General features: G+C 54.3%; 1 protein-coding gene across 1 annotated transcript in view; it reads left to right on the top strand.

The window, feature by feature from the left end:
- The window catches only part of TRIOBP (TRIO and F-actin binding protein), a 57,545-nt gene that overhangs the window by 1,579 nt on the left and 40,358 nt on the right, over nt 1–15,608 (top strand). Inside the window, exons 2-5 of the mRNA XM_055394941.2 lie at nt 3,703–3,842; nt 5,142–5,331; nt 6,396–6,567; nt 12,252–14,832. Coding sequence (XP_055250916.1) covers nt 3,703–3,842; nt 5,142–5,331; nt 6,396–6,567; nt 12,252–14,832 — 3,083 coding nt within the window. The remainder of the gene's footprint in view (nt 1–3,702; nt 3,843–5,141; nt 5,332–6,395; nt 6,568–12,251; nt 14,833–15,608) is intronic.

Genomic DNA, 15,608 nt, shown 5'->3' on the forward strand with positions numbered 1-15,608 from the left:
GACCTTTTCCCAGTGGGTGGGGGGATGGCAAACTTGGAACAGGAGAAGGAACCTGGGTTCAGACATGTCTGAGTGCTAGTCTCAGTCCCACCCCTTCCCAGATGAGACCTTGGGCCACCTCGTGTGTTCACATGTATTGAAGAGGTGCTTTTTTTCTTTTTCTTTTTTAATTTTATGGATGTACCACATGGCATGCAGGATCTTAGTTCCCTGACCAGAAATCAAACCCTTGCCTTCTGCAGTGAAAGCATGGATTCTTAACCACTGTACTGCCAGGGAAGTCCTGAAGAGGTGCTTAAAATGTGTCAGGCATTTTGCTAGATTTGGGGAAACAGTGCTAAATAGAACAGACAGAGTTTCTGGTTCATGAGGTTTGTAGTCAAGCAAGAGAAATGGAGACAAAGTAATCAGGCAAATAGTTTATGATGGTTGTGATGAATGTTGTAAAGGAACAGCAAGTGGCATGAGGGTAAATGGTAGGGTACTGGGGAATGTTACTCCAAGTAAATGATATTTTAGCTGCCTGGTGAGGACTATGAGGGCATGGCCAGTGAAGTTGGGGGAAGAGGAGGGAAACAGTATGTGCAAAGGCCCTGAGGCATAAAGTAGGAGGCACACTTGAGAAGGGAGAGAAGCCAAGGTTGGCGAATGGGGTGGGGAGCTAGGTCTCACCAGCCTTGTGGGGACGTTAGACTTTTCCCTGAGAGGCATGGGGAACCACTAAAGATTTTAAACACGGGAGCAATGTGATCAGATTTGCTTTCTCAAAAGTCACTCTGACTGCAGGACAGTGAGTGGACAGCAGAGTGTGAGTGAACCAGGTGACCAAAGAGGAAAAGGTGCAATTACATCAGAGATGCTGAGATTTGGGGATGGAGACAAATGGACACATTTCAAAACTAACTCAATAGGGGAATGGAAAGGATTTGGTCACTGAGTAACATGAGGGGCCAGAACATGGCTGACTGCTAAGTTTTTTCCTGGGGCAGGGTTCCTGGGATAAGAAGCTTGTTTGGAGTTGTTTGGGGTGGTGAGTGAGAGGTGCCTGGGGGACACAGTGAGGATGAGGGGGGTTTACTTACTATAACGAGCTCAGGAGCCAGACTCAGCAGAAGATAGAGGCTTTCAAGTCATCAGTATCTAGCACTGATGAAAGCCCTGCTCACAGATGAACAGGTTCAAACATGTAGAGTCACAAAATCTGTGTGTTAAAAAAGCACCCCCCGGCATGGATGGAGCTGTGCATTTCCCAGCTGGATCCTTAATTACACTGCGGAGCAAACTCATCCCTGAGGGGCCTGATAAATGTCTCACTTGGGGTTAGAGCCAGTTCTGACGTCTTCACCTATGTTAGAAAATGCAGGGACTCCCCTGAAAGTCCAGTGGTTAAGACACTGAGCTTCCAAGGCTGGAGGCATGGGGTCTGATCCCTGGTGGGGAACTAAAGATCCCATATGCCATGGGGCATGGCCAAAATTAGATACATCAAAATAAAACAGGGAAGTTTTTTTTTTTTTTTTTAAAGGAAATGCAGAAATGGCCCCAGGCTCCAGAGCAACCCTTTCCCAGAAGCTTACTTCAGCTCCCCTAGGCTCCTAGGTTCTGGATGCATCTCTGCTCTGCTCTCAGCTGTCTCCCAGGCTGAGAGGTGCGGGAGGGCTTATCCCTGGAAATCACAGTCTTGACCAGGTCATGGCCAGGTTCTGGATGGAGTGATGAGGGGCTAAGTGGGAGGGTCTTGCTGTATGTCAGACTCCACACATTCCTTTTCAATGCATCTAGTCTTAAGTGTATTTAACACATCATTGATTTAACGCTGATAAAATTCCATTGAATGTTTTTACATTGTTTATGATATTTAATATGTACAGCCCAGGCAATGTTATAAGCCTTTTACACATATTAACTGATTTAATTATCGTAACGCCCCTAGGAGGTGGGACCATTAATTACCTCCACTTTATAGGTGAGCAAACCAGGCTCAGAGAGGGAAGTCACTAGGCCAAGGTCACTCAGCTGGGAAGTGGAGGCGCCAGGATTGGGCCTGATGTTTGTCTGAGGCCAGAGCCTGTGCTGACCCGCCAGACAGGAAATCAGAGCTGGGGACTAGCTGCTGGGCCTACTTGTGTGGGTGAGGGGTAGTGATGGGGCTGGAGGTAAAAGCAGGGAGCAGGCACCATGACAAATTGGGGGTCCCGGTGGCCCCAGCTGGGCTGGGACCCCTTGACGATTCCCCGAGAGCCGCTCCCTGTTCATTCACGTGGCAAGGTCCCCAGGGCAGCCAAGGCGCCAGGCTGGGCTGCAGTTCTGACACCTCCCGCCACCGGGCGCTGATCAGAATCTGGCTCTGGGGCAGGGGGTGAAACTGAACCCAGCCGGGCGTTCTCTGGCTCAGTTTGGCTCAGCAGACACTCCAGCCCACTCCTTGGCACTGCCCAGGTCCCCGAGGGGTGGCCTCCCTGGAACCCGGAGACTCTGTGCCTACCCTGGGGCTGCAGCCCGGCTGTGGCCTCTGCCCTGGTTCTGGGCTCCAGGGTCCCCAGGGAGCCCGTGCCCAGGCCCCTCACCCGCCCCCACTCTCAGGTGAGCCGTGAGGATCGGGTTCCTGCGGTTTCATGTCCTGCATTGTTCTTGGCTGGGCCCCGGCTTATGAAACAGTAATGAGGGGCCCCTGCTTCCACAGCCGGGCCCTCTAAGGTTTCCGCTGCCTCGGCCGCCGCCACGGCCCAGAGTCGGGGCCTGGGAGGGCGGCAGCGCGGGGGCCTGAGCCGGAGCCCCCCGGGGACGAAGGTGCTGACAGCAGACAGCCGCCACTGCCGGAGCCCGCCGCCCAGGTAACCCGAGAGGAGGCGGGGTGCAGAGTGCCGTGGCCGTTGTCCCCCCTACCGAGGGAGGGCCCTGCCACCCCAGGAGATGGGGAAAAATGGGGGGGCTGTCCCAGAGGTGAGCAGCCGTTCCCCCCGGGTGAGCCTAGCACCTGCCTTCGCAGGTGTGGCCCTGATCAAGGCTGGAGGCAGCGAGGAGCCGGCAGTCGGCTCAGGGGCCCCGTCCCCACTCCTGGGACCTTGACCTTCCAGCCTTGGAGCTCCCGACTCTCCTTTTGGAGGGCGTAGCTCTCCTTTTCTCCAAGGTCTCCTTTCCCATCTCTTCCTTCCTTAGGCATTTTCCTACAGTCTCCGGTCAGCTTGATCTTCCCCCTCCCCCTCGGTCCTCATCCATGTCTCCTGGTGACAGAAGACCCTTTGGGATCCTTTTGTGTGCTTCATATCCTCAGGCACACGCTCACACATGTGTGCCAACACACACAGGCTTGCTTATGTACACACATGGAGTGGGTATGTTGATGCATGTGTTTATAAACACGTGTGAATAAACGTATATGCACTCTGCAGACAGACGCACCAACGCACCCACCGGCCATGCACACATCCATGCACATGCGCATCCTTGCACACACCGCAGGAATTTACACGAACACACACCTACATACATGTGCGCATGCACACATCCTGTACCTCTGCCAGTCCCCAGCTTGGGTCCCCAGGGGCGCTTCCAGTCTGACGGACAGCTCTCCTTGAGAAGCAGAGATCCCCGAGGAGCTGTCTGGAGACTTCCACACCACCTGGTGGGGGGAGGGGCTGCGCAGGGGGAGGGGAGCCCCCACGTGGGCCGTGAGCTGCCTCCTCTCCAACTCTGTCTTAGGAGCCTGGGAGGCCTGCGAGCGCTGAGGTGCCCTACTGCGACCTGCCCCGCCGCCGGCCTGCCCCTGAGGACCCGCTTGGCACCCCGACCTCCAGCTGCCAGTCTGTGGTGGGTCCGGGCTGTGGGCCAGAGCCTGAGAGGTGGGTAGGACCCTGGGGCCTGAGGAGGGGCTCCCGGGGTAGGGTGCCCTCACCCATCCCACCCCACACCCCTTCATGATGGCAGCCTCTGCCTGTGATGGCTGCTGGCGTGGGTCACATGGTCCATCCATTTGGCCTGGGCACAGGAGCAGCGGGCACGTTCCTTTGGGGGATGGAGCAGCCGTGTACCCACCCTGTGTGGGCATGGCCCAGAGCCTGCTCACATTTCCTGGTTCCTTTTGCTTTAAAAGATTAAACAGTCTCGCACCCAGGGGCACTTGTTATCACGCACCTACCTGACCATGAACTGCTGCAGGCTGTCTCCACTCCGGGGCCTCAGTTGGACTGAAGTCCCTCTTTGGGTCCATGGTGCCTTGGAGGGCATGGCTGAGAGTTTAGAAACCTGAGTTCTAGCTTCAGCTTCCTCCCCGATGGGCTGTGGGAACTTAAAAGCAAGTTTTGGCCTCTTTTTATACCTCAGTTTCCCTGTTTTTTTTTTTTTTTTTTTTAGAGTTATTGAATCACATCAGTGTTGTTTTGGGACTGTGTGTTCCTATTTAAAAACAAAACAGCGCTGAATTCAAATGTTTCAGAAAGTGTTGGATAAACAAATTTGAATATCTTTTTTTGCAGGACTTGTCAGAGGTTTTAGTTTGCCAGCATGCATTGTGCTTTTGGGTGGGGAAGGTAGGAGAAGTATGTAATATATTTCAAACTTATTTGATCACAGGCTAAGGGTCATCACCCTTTTCTATCTCACAGGCTGATCTGTAGGTCACTCTTTGGGGATAAAGCCAGCTCTAACCTACTGGCTTCTTTAAAGCAGGGCTTTATTTACAGCCCCCTCCGTGGTATCCAGACTGGTGGCCCTGTCACTGCCCCTGGAGCCCTGCTACCTCTCAAAGCCCCCCATTAGCCCAGCACTATTCTGTCTTCTTAGTCTTACCGAGCTTGGGATTCTCTCTTCTGCTCCAGAGACATGGTTAGGGCTGGGGCTACAGCCCTGAGTCACAGTGCTTTTCTGCCTTTTCCTAGCTCTGTGATCTTGTCCAGTCCCTTGACTTCTGTGAGCCTCAGTTTCTTCATCTGTAAAATGGGAATCATTACACTCACTTAAAAGGGAGGCTTTTGGAGCTAAACGAGATAGGCCCTGTGAAGGGCGGAGCACAGACAGCCTTTGGTGTTAGCTTCCTCCTCCGCCCAAACATGGGCTGTGTGTGTACCTGAGCGGTGGTGGGGTGTTACTCCTTAACTCCTATTACTTTGAGGGAAAAATCATGAGTCTGTCTCCTCTCCCAGGGGCCCGCCAGCAGGGCTCCTGACAGAGGGCTTCACAGCTGCCTCCAGGAGCCAGGAACCTGAGGCAGCTCCCTACCTGGAGGGCCTGGCCTCCTCCCCGTGTGGCAGCTTCAACGAGAGACCCGACTCTGGCACCAGTGCCAGCCCTGACTGCGAAGCCCCTGATGATACCAGCGACTCATCATTGGTGGTGAGATGGGGGCGGGAGGCCAGGACAAGAGCAGGTGTCAGCCCTGGGCCAGCCCTGGGATCCCGCCCAACCTCCAGACAGGGCTGAGCCTCTCACACCAGGGAGGGGAGCCCAGGTCCTCTGCAGACTTAGCCAGCATATTGGGCTGCCCATGGAGGGGCGGGGACTCTGCAGGGCCGGCCCAGGGGGGCTGAAGGTCTGGCTATGACAAGATGGAAACAGGCATTTCAGCTCCCGGTGAATCACCAAAGGGCTCCGGCTGCCAAAATCTCTCAGTTCACAGAGGCTGGGGTGTTGGGTGTGGTGCCCAGAGCAAGAGTGAGACTGGTCCTGGGACCTGCTCTGGTCACACACTGCTCAGCCTCATAACCAGCCCTGGCATAGATCTTCGAGGATCAGAGGAAAGAGCAGGCTGGGGGGCCTAGCAAGGGTTAGGGGGGACATTTAGCCGGGAAAAGAGGAGACTCAGGGGAACTTCCTGGGACATTCAACCCTCAAAGGTCTGTTCTGGGCCACAAGAGGCAAACTATCCATGAGAACCTAAGAGAAAGTGAGAAGATTCAGAATAAAACATCCCAGCCCGTGGGCAGTGTCTTGGGAAGTCTTACCACCCCACTCTGAGCTAGAGACTTTCATGGCCTTGACTTGGGGCAGGAAATCTGAGTCTCAGAGAGGAGAATTGTATTACTTGAGGCCATGTGTCTGGGAAGCAGTGGGGTTAGATTCTGAATACACCTACTTCTCTGGGGACTCTGGAATGTCTCTGGGGTGGGGCCCCTATACCAAGGCCCTCCTACCACGTGGAGTCTGACTGCCCTGGGTACGAGTCTCCTCCCATATAAACCATTTCCCAGCCGTGTGACTTTGGGCAAAGTCTTAGCGCCAGTGGCGTACCTAGTGCACAGGGTCTATTGAAGATCCCAGCACAGTCCTGAGTATACAGCAGGTGCTCTTTCAATGTCAGTTCCTTTCCCTTCCATCTACCCATCTCACACGGGGAGTGCAGGCCCTGGGCTCTCTCTCTTGGCATTCCAAACAGACTTTCTCCTCCCCTTCTCTGGCAGGACTGGGACACTGTTAAAAGACGGGAGGAGGCCCCCAGTGGGGACAACTTCACCGTGATGATCCCACGGAAGTCGCAGGAGGTGCCAAAGGCTGACACTGCCCGCAAGGCTCCTCCTCTCCTCATCCAGTCCCCTGTGGGAGGAGGAGACACTGCAGGCCAGAAAAAGGAGGGTAAGTACCTTCTGCCAGGCCAGGTTGGTCCCTGTGACCACAGGTGTGGTGATGGCCCAGGTGGAGCCAGATGGCCCAGGTGGAGCCAGATGGCCAGGTTTCTGGTCACATGGGCCCCTGGTTACATCTTATTTTGACAGCTTAGATCAATAACAGTAACAGTTCCCATATAATTATGGAGCAGACATAATGTGCCATGCAACTTGCTTTAAAGACATCATCTCACAACTGGTGGGTCAGGATCTTCAGGTTGCAAGTGACAGAAACTGACCAAGTGAAAGTCTAGGGAAATGACTTCAGGTTTGGCTGGATCCAGGTGTTCAGACAGCATCAGAAATCTGGTCTCTGCTTTGCTTACTTCTATGTTGGCTTCATTCTCAGCCAGATCCTCCCCTGATGATGACATGCTGAGCAGCAGCAACGGTGGCAGGCTGTATCCTACCTAATTTTCAACTCCCACAGTAAAAGGGTACAATCTTCCCTGTTGATGTAGCTGCGGTCCCAGGAAGGGTTCTCCCTGGACCCAGCATGGTTCTTGGGCCCAAACTGGTGACCAGGGATGGGATCAGCCCCGTGTGCAAACCTCATGGTCTGAGAGTCAGGGAGAGGAGATGGTCCGGAGGAAATTAAGGTGATGTTTCCAGAGAAAAATAGAAGACGCGGGTCAGGCCAAACCCACTGATGCCTGTGACACTGGTCAACCCAGGATGCCAGGCCCTCCATCACTACTTCACGGTGTTGCCTCCAGGCCTGCGTCTTCAGCATCATGAGGATTTGGAGATGTGAGATGGGGTACCCATGTCCTAAGTCTGGGCTTCCCACGGCCCCTGTAGCATTCAGACATCAAACACATGAGCACTAACTGTGTGTGAGACCTTATGCTAGACACCTTGGGTGTTCAGAGGGAGACAGACATGGTCTCTGTCCCAGAAAGCTCATCACTCAGTAAAGCAAACAGACAGGAGATCAGAAGCCCAGGAGCAGAAACAGCTGCAGAGACGGAAGCAGAGCAGAAAGAGCTTCGTTCCTGCCAGGGAAGGACTCAGAGGAACGCCTTCTGGACGTGGCGCTCTAGCTGAGGAAACTGCTGAGTGCAGGCTAGGAGAGTGACAAGGGAGTATTCTGGTATGTACAGCTTCAGCAAAGAGGGGGGTGTGTAGTCGGGCCAAACCATGCAGGGCCTCGAGTCAAGCCAAGGGGTTTGGACTTTCTTCTTCTCTCTCTCTTTTTAAAGTGTCTCTATGTCCTTCTTTATTTTTTCTTTCTTTTTTATTTATCTGACTGTGTTGGGTCTTAGTTGCAGCATGTGGCTTCTTCATTGCATTGTCATGCAGGATCTTTCATTGTGGCCCCTGGACTCTAGTTGTGGCAAGCAGCTTCAGGAGTTGTGGCATGCAAGCTTAGTTACTCCAAGGCATGTGGGATATCAGTTGCCTGAGCAGGGATCAATCCCACATCCCCTGCATTGCAAGGCAGATTCTTAACCATTGAATCACCAGAAAAGTCCATGGACTTTCTCCTTTAAGTAGTAGGAAGCCACGGAAGGTTTTTGAGAAGGGGAGTGATGTCATTGGTCCTGTGCCTCAAGAGTTTCACTGGGGCAAGGATGCACAGGAGGCAGGGTGAGGCTGCAGGATGAGAAGCCAGTTAAAGAGACTATCGCAGCCACTGTAATAATAACTGGTTCAGGCACAAATCACCAGCAGATGCTAAATTCCTGCATGAAGGGTTGTTGGGGAGCAGGATGTTCACATGGCCTCAAAGTATCACCCCTCAGATTACACATCGATTATGAAGGGAAAAGGCATCCTTAGGATGGGGAGATCTGGCAGACACCAGCTTAACCAAGTGGTCGCTCAGCGTCCTAGCATGGGGCAAACTGGCTGGGTGCCCCTGCATGGTGCACAGGGGAGGACACAACATCTTTTCCCAGTTTGGCTGCTAAAAAAAAAGAATCGATCGCCTGCCTCTAATCCCAACAGAACATCAGACAAACCCAAACTGAGGGATATTCTGCAAACTAACTGACAGGACTCTTCATGAAAGACCAAAAAGGACTGGGGAGCTATTCTTGAATAAAAGAGGCTACAGAGTCAGGGAAGCGAAATGCCATGTGTATCCAGGCTTGGATCTGGGATAGAAAAATAAAGAGCTATGAAAGACATTATTGGGATAGTGGGCAAGTCTGAATGTGGACTGTATGTTTTGTATCCATGCTATACTTCCTGAGTGTGATGACAGAAGCAGACTGTCCTCCCTCAGGAGGTACACATGGAGGGGTTCTTTGGTGGCTCAGACAGTAAAGAATCTGCCTGCAGTGCAGGAGACCCAGGTTTGATCCCTGGGTTGGGAAGATCCCCTGGAGAAGGGATTGGCTACCCACTCCAGTATTCGTGCCTGGAGAATCCCATGGACAGAGGAGCCTGGTGGGCTAAAGTCCATGGGGTCGCAAAGAATTGGATGTGACTGAGTGACTAAGACTTTTCATGGACAGGGCTTAGAGGTGAATTGTCATGAGGCCTCTTTTAAAAAATTATTTATTTATTTGGCTACGTGGGTCTTGCAGCACATAGGATCTTCAGTCTTCACTGCAACACGCAGGATCCTTCAGCTGTGGCATGTGGAATCTAGTTCCCTGACCAGGGATTGAACCCAGGCCCCCTGCATTGGGAGCTCAGAGTCTTAGCCACTGGACCGGCACAGAAGTCCCTTCTTACGCTTTACGTCCAATCAGCAGCAGTTCTGATCAGCACCTCCAAAACACACCCCAAAATATGTCTCTTTTTTGCTGTCTCCGCCACTGCTCCCTGATCAAACTAGGGGTTATTGCTGGAGCCTCCTTCAGTCTCCGGTTTTGCCAGGCCCCTTCAGTCCATTCTCCCTCCAGCAGCTGAGCCATCTTTTTTGAAAACATTCATCAGATCTTGTCAGCACCCCACCCCAATCGCCCTGCCCTCTCAGGCCCTGGGGAGAGGGCGTGTGGGAAGAAGTGCCTCCCCAGTGTGAACAGCCTGATCGTGGTGGGATTTTGTACTAGACATCTGCTTTCTTGCTCTTAAACACAGGGTAGTGGGGTTGGGGGGAACCCTCACTATGTGACCTGTTTGATCAAAGGCAGTCACCGCCGTCCACCTGGTGGCAAGCTCCCAAACTGCAGCAGGAGGCCATGGCCTGGGAGGAATCAGCCAGGTGCGAGATGCTGGGAACGCTTTGACATCCCTCTAGGGCTCCTCCCAGTTTGCAAACACACTGGATGGAGCAGGCTGTGCCAAGCCCCGGCTGGCTGAGGGACAAAACACAGATACCGTGAACATCTGCATAGTCTGCTCTGTGTGCTCAATAAAGGGGCTGCAGGAATGAAGTCAGATCCAGGTTGGGCCAGGCTCAAAGGATGTGCTGATGAGGGGAAAGGGAAGGGACTGGGGCTGGGGTGCTGAACCAGCTGTGAGCCTCTGGGAGGGGCAGGAAATGCCATCTCAGCCAGCACCCAGGCTCACCGGGGCGGGAAGACTCCAGGACGAGGCAGAGTTCAGAGCTGGAAGGTGGTGGTGCAACATTACTGCTCACTTATGGTAAACTAGGCACAGGAGACACAGCTGTAAGTGAGAAGGCCAGGCCCCTGCCCACGGGGACCTCGGAGGCCAGCGGGGGCGGGCAGAGCCTTGCTGGCCACGGGAAATGCCTGGGTTTTATTCCAAGTGCAGTTGGGAGCCCCAAAAGTGGTTTGTGTGCTTCTTTTTAAATCTTTTAGAATAGTTGCAAAGATCGTACGGGGAGTTTCGATTATACCCTTCATTTGGGTTCCTCCAGTGTTGACATCTTACATAATTATAGCCCAATTATCAAAATTAAGAAATTAACACTGGCAACAATACTGTTAACTAAACTACAGACTGTCTTTGTTGTTTTTAATGTTTATGTGTGTATTTGGCTGTGCTGGGTCTTAGTTGCCGCATGCGGAATCTTTCAGTTGAGGCATGTGAACTCTTATCTACACCATGTGGGATCTAGTTCCCTGACCAGGGATCGAACCTGGGCCCTCTACACTGGGAATGTGGAGTCTTAGCCCCTGGACCGCCAGGGAATTCCCACTACAGACTTTCTTTGGATTCACCTTTTCCCCCACAAATGTCTCTTTTCTGTGGCAGGACCCAATCCAGAATCCCACATTGCATTTAATCATCATGTCTTGTGAACTTTCTCCCATCTGAGATATCTCTTAGTCTCCTTGTAAGCTGGGGTAGTCTAGCTAGGTTTGCTTTTCGAAAGGATCTCCCTGGGTAGATGATGACCTTGTGCCCGGAGTGTACATGTTGGAGGGCTACTGTAACCAACCAGGTGAAAAAGGAGGGAGGCTGAGAGCAGGGAGGTGGGAAGAGGCAGATGAGAAAAGCTGACAGATTTGGAATGTCATGGGACATCAGCCCATCAGGCAACAACATGCAAAAAAATTTTCTCCTCGGGGGCAGTGCTATGCCGGCTTCCAGGATCCTAGTTCCCCCACCAAGGGTGGAACCCGGGCCCTGGCAGTGAAAATGCTGAGTCCCAACCCCTGGCCAACCAGGGAATTCCCAACAATGAAAACTTTAAGTGCCACTCTGTGCGTGGTTCCAGTCCCCTGAAGGGTGCTAGAGATTCAGAGTTCAGTGATACCAGCTCAGAGAGCTTGGAGGAGGCTGAAGTTTCAAAGTAGGAGAAGAAGGATTCCTTTTTTGTTTTTTGGCCAAGCCATGCGGCTTGTGGGATCTCAGTTCCCCCACCAGAGACTGAACCCTGGGCCAAGGCAGTAACTCCCAGCCACTGGGCCACCAGGGAACCTCCCAGAAAAGAGGGACTCTGAAGCATGGCCTTTAATGAAGGCAGTCATGGCCCCATCAAGATGAGGCCACAATAGCCTTTACTTCTCTTCTGAAGCACCAACCCAGGGATGTACGTGCACAGGGCTGGTGGCTACCATATGCTTAGGGACCAAGGGACTGAGAGGGGTAGAGGGTGACACCACTGTCATGCTGCCCCTTCATGGGGTTGGGGGTTGTGAGGGTGTCCCTGACCGAATAGGGAAGTTACGCGAATCCCTTAGATCAAGGCTTCTTCAACTGTGGCGTGTGTGCAGATGGCCTAGGATTAAAATGTGGATTCTGATGCAGTGTGCCCGGTGAGGGGGGTGGTGCCGAGAGCCTGCATTTCTAGCAACCCCCTCAGGTGAGGCCACTGTTGCCTGTTCACAAAAGGAAATTTCTAGAGCTATCACACAGGATTCTCACTGGAAGGGAGGGAGGGAGTTCTGGGAATCCAATTGCAGGAAATAGAACAGAAATGGAAAGTTGTTGGTAGCTGCTGTGAGATCCAGCTCTTCCTCTCTGGGCTCACAGAGGCGGTTTTCAAAACTGCTCTTGAAGAGCTTGCTTCTTTTCTGAAGGTCACTATGTGACCTTTGGCTCTACCACCCACCCAACTTTGACCGAGTCTGCCTGGTTTTCAATTTCAAATTCCTGACTTTAGCCTGAGAGGGGCACCTAAGCCCTCCTGCAGTCTGCTTGCTCTGAGGGGCAGAGGTATGTGAGGACCTCCGAGGAGACGGTGTAGGGTCTGCCCCAGTCATCTGTCCTAGGGAGCCAGGAGAGGTAGTATGTGGGAGCCGCCCGGACCTCTCTGCTTGCCTTGATCCTGCCTCCTTTCTCTAGGCTCTGGAAGTGGGAACCGAAGTGCCGGACAGCACTGGGCCAAGCTCCGGGGAGAAAGTGGGTACTTCTCCTTGGAGCAGTCCCGGTCGGCACCGACCCCGGCCTCCCCCACGACGCCACAGAGCGGTCCTCGAAGTGCCACCTCCCAGGCGTCCTCTCTCCATCGCTCTGCCCCAAGGAACGCTGTCCAGGCTGCTTCCCCACAACGCGGGACCTCCCGAGCCTCCTCTCCCCACCGAATCATCCGACGGGACAATGTGGGAACCTCACCTACTCAACAGGATGCCCCCAAGACCTCTTCCACACAGCGGGACACCCCCAGAGCAACCTCTCCTTCAGGAGTTGCCCCACGAGACAACCTCAGAACCTCGTCTGCCCAACAGGACACCCCCAAGACCTCTTCCACACAGCGGGACACCCCCAGAGCAACCTCCCCCTCAAGAGCTGCCCCACGAGACAACCTCAGAACCTCATCCACCCAACAGGACGCCCCCAAGACCTCTTCCACACAGTGGGACACCCCCAGAGCAACCTCCCCCTCAAGAGCTGCCCCACGAGACAACCTCAGAACCTCATCCACCCAACAGGATGCCCCCAAGACCTCTTCCACACAGCGGAACACCCCCAGAGCAACCTCCCCCTCAAGAGCTGCCCCACGAGACAACCTCAGAACCTCATCCACCCAACAGGATGCCCCCAAGACCTCTTCCACACAGCGGGACACCCCCAGAGCAACCTCCCCCTCAAGAGCTGCCCCACGAGACAACCTCAGAACCTCATCCACGCAACAGGATGCCCCCAAGACCTCTTCCACACAGCGGGACACCCCCAGAGCAACCTCCCCCTCAAGAGCTGCCCCACGAGACAACCTCAGAACCTCATCCACCCAACAGGATGCCCTCAAGACCTCTTCCACACAGCGGAACACCCCCAGAGCAACCTCTCCTTCAAGAGTTGTCCCACGAGACAGCCCCAGAACCTCATCCACCCAACGAAATAATCCTTGGGTTTCCTCTCCCCCCAGAGCCACCCAACAAGACACCTCCAGAGCCTCTTACACCCAACAGGACAACCCTCAAGCTCCTGTTCCAACTTGTACTCCCCAGCGGGGCAACCCCAGACCTTCTTATGTTCCACAAAACACACCTAGAAACTCTTCTGCCCAAAGGGACAACCCTCAAACCTCTTGTACCCAACGGGACAATCCCAAATCTTCTTCCTTACGGCGGGAAAACCCCGGAAACACCTCCTGTCAGGGATGCACCCAACAAGACAATCCCAGAGTATCCTCTCCCCATCGCTCCTCTCAGCGGAACAATCCCCGGAACGCCTCTCCCCACCGTACCAACAAAGACATCCCATGGGCCTCCTTTCCCCTCCGGCCAACGCAGAGCGATGGCCCCCGAACCTCTTCCCCATCTCGCTCCAAGCAAAGTGAGGTTCCCTGGGCATCCATTGCCCTCCGGCCAACACAGAGCGACCGGCCTCAGACCTCATCTCCTGCTAGACCAGCTCAGCGGGACTCACCCCAGTCCTCCTCTGGACCCACCCAGCACAACTCACCATTCCGGGCCACTGCCACCTCCCATAACCCAGGCCACCACGGGGCCTCCAGGACCTCCTCGCCTCTGCACCCCACTTCCCATGGTGCACCCCAGACCTCTTCCGAGCCCCCCCAGCCTCTGTGTACTGTGTGCATTGGGCACCGGGACGCCCCTAGGGCCTCCTCTCCTCCTCGCTATTTACAGCATGACCCTTTCCCCTTCTTCCCAGACCCCCACGCATCTGAGAGTGACTCACCCCACCATGATCCCCCCTATATGCCCCCAGCCGTATGCATTGGACACCGGGATGCCCCCCGGGCTTCCTCACCCCCCCGCCACACCCAGTTTGACCCCTTCCCCTTCCTCCCGGACACATTGGATGCTGAGAACCAGTCCCCACAGCACGACCCTCCTCAGTTCCCCCCACCTGTGTGCATCGGGTACCGTGATGCACCCCGGGCCTCCTCCCCGCCCCGCCAAGCTCCCGAGCCTTCCCTCTTGTTCCCGGATCTCCCCCGAGCCAGCACAGAGAGCCTGGTCCCCTCCATGGACTCTTTGCACGAGCCTCCTGCCATCCCCGCACCGGTATGCATTGGGCACCGCGATGCACCGTCCTTCTCATCTCCCCCACGCCAGCCCCCTGAGCCCTCCCTCTTCTTCCAGGACCCTCCTGGGACGAGTATGGAGAGCCTGGCCCCCTCCACCGACTCTCTGCGTGGCTCCCCAGTGCTGCCCCCTCAGGTGTTCATTGGGCACCGGGATGCCCCTCGCGCCTCCTCCCCACCCCGCCACCCACCCAGCGACCTAGCACTCCTGGCACCCTCACCTCCTCTGGGCAGCTCGGGGGGCTCCTGGGCCTCGGCACCCCCAGGGGAGATCAGGCACAACTTGGAGAGGGAAGAGTACACCGTGCTGGCCGATCTGCCCCCACCCAGGAGGCTGGCGCAGAGGGAGCTGGGGCCCCAGGGCAGCAACAGGGGCCGCACCCGCAGCCCTGGCCGTGCAGAGGTGGAGCGCCTCTTCGGGCAAGAGCGCAGGTGAGCCCAGGGTGAGGGTGGCCAGGTGGGCTGGGGAGGAGTCTTGGCAACAGGCCAGGTGGAAAGTCTGCAGGCTTAGGTTCCAGATGAGGAAAGGGTTTAGATCCCCCGCCTGCCACTTACTGGCTGTGTGACCTTGGGCAAGTCACTCCACCTCTCTGTTTCCACGTGCTAGAGTTGTTTTTGACAATTAAATGATACTGCGCATAGCCTAGTAGTTAAGAGCAAAGACCAGGGTCAGGCAGGCTGGGTTCAAATCCTGGGTTACAGCCATTCCCCAACCTATGTGATGCAGCAAAGTGGTTTAACCTACTTGAGCCTCAGTCTCCTCATCTGTAAAATTGGGACTTTAATACATTAATTTAAATAAGGTCAAACTCTTCGTTGGAGAGCCACAGGTTTATTTTATTTTTTTCCCACCTTATGTGAGGGGAGAAGAAAAGAGTCCATGGTTTGTTTTTTTTTCTGCCTTGACAAACAAAACTCATGGGACTCATATTTCAGGAAACAGAAATGTCAATTTAAAGGTATGGCCGGGGGACTTCCCTAGTTGTCCAGTGGCTAAGACTCTGTGCTTCCAATGCAGGGGGCCTGGGTTCTATCCCTGGTCAGGGAACTAGATTCCACATGTTGCAACTAAGAGTTCACGTGCCTCAACCATGACTTGGCACAGCCACATAAATAAATAAAAATAAATTTATTTTAAAAATATAGCCAGAGCCATATATCTTAAATAAGAGAACCCACAGGATGGTAGACTTTTTGGAAGTTCAGTG

This window comes from Moschus berezovskii, chromosome 6, assembly GCF_049115385.1.
Source record: "Moschus berezovskii isolate FMDL1 chromosome 6, NW_MosBer_1.0, whole genome shotgun sequence".
Lineage (NCBI taxonomy): Eukaryota > Metazoa > Chordata > Mammalia > Artiodactyla > Moschidae > Moschus > Moschus berezovskii.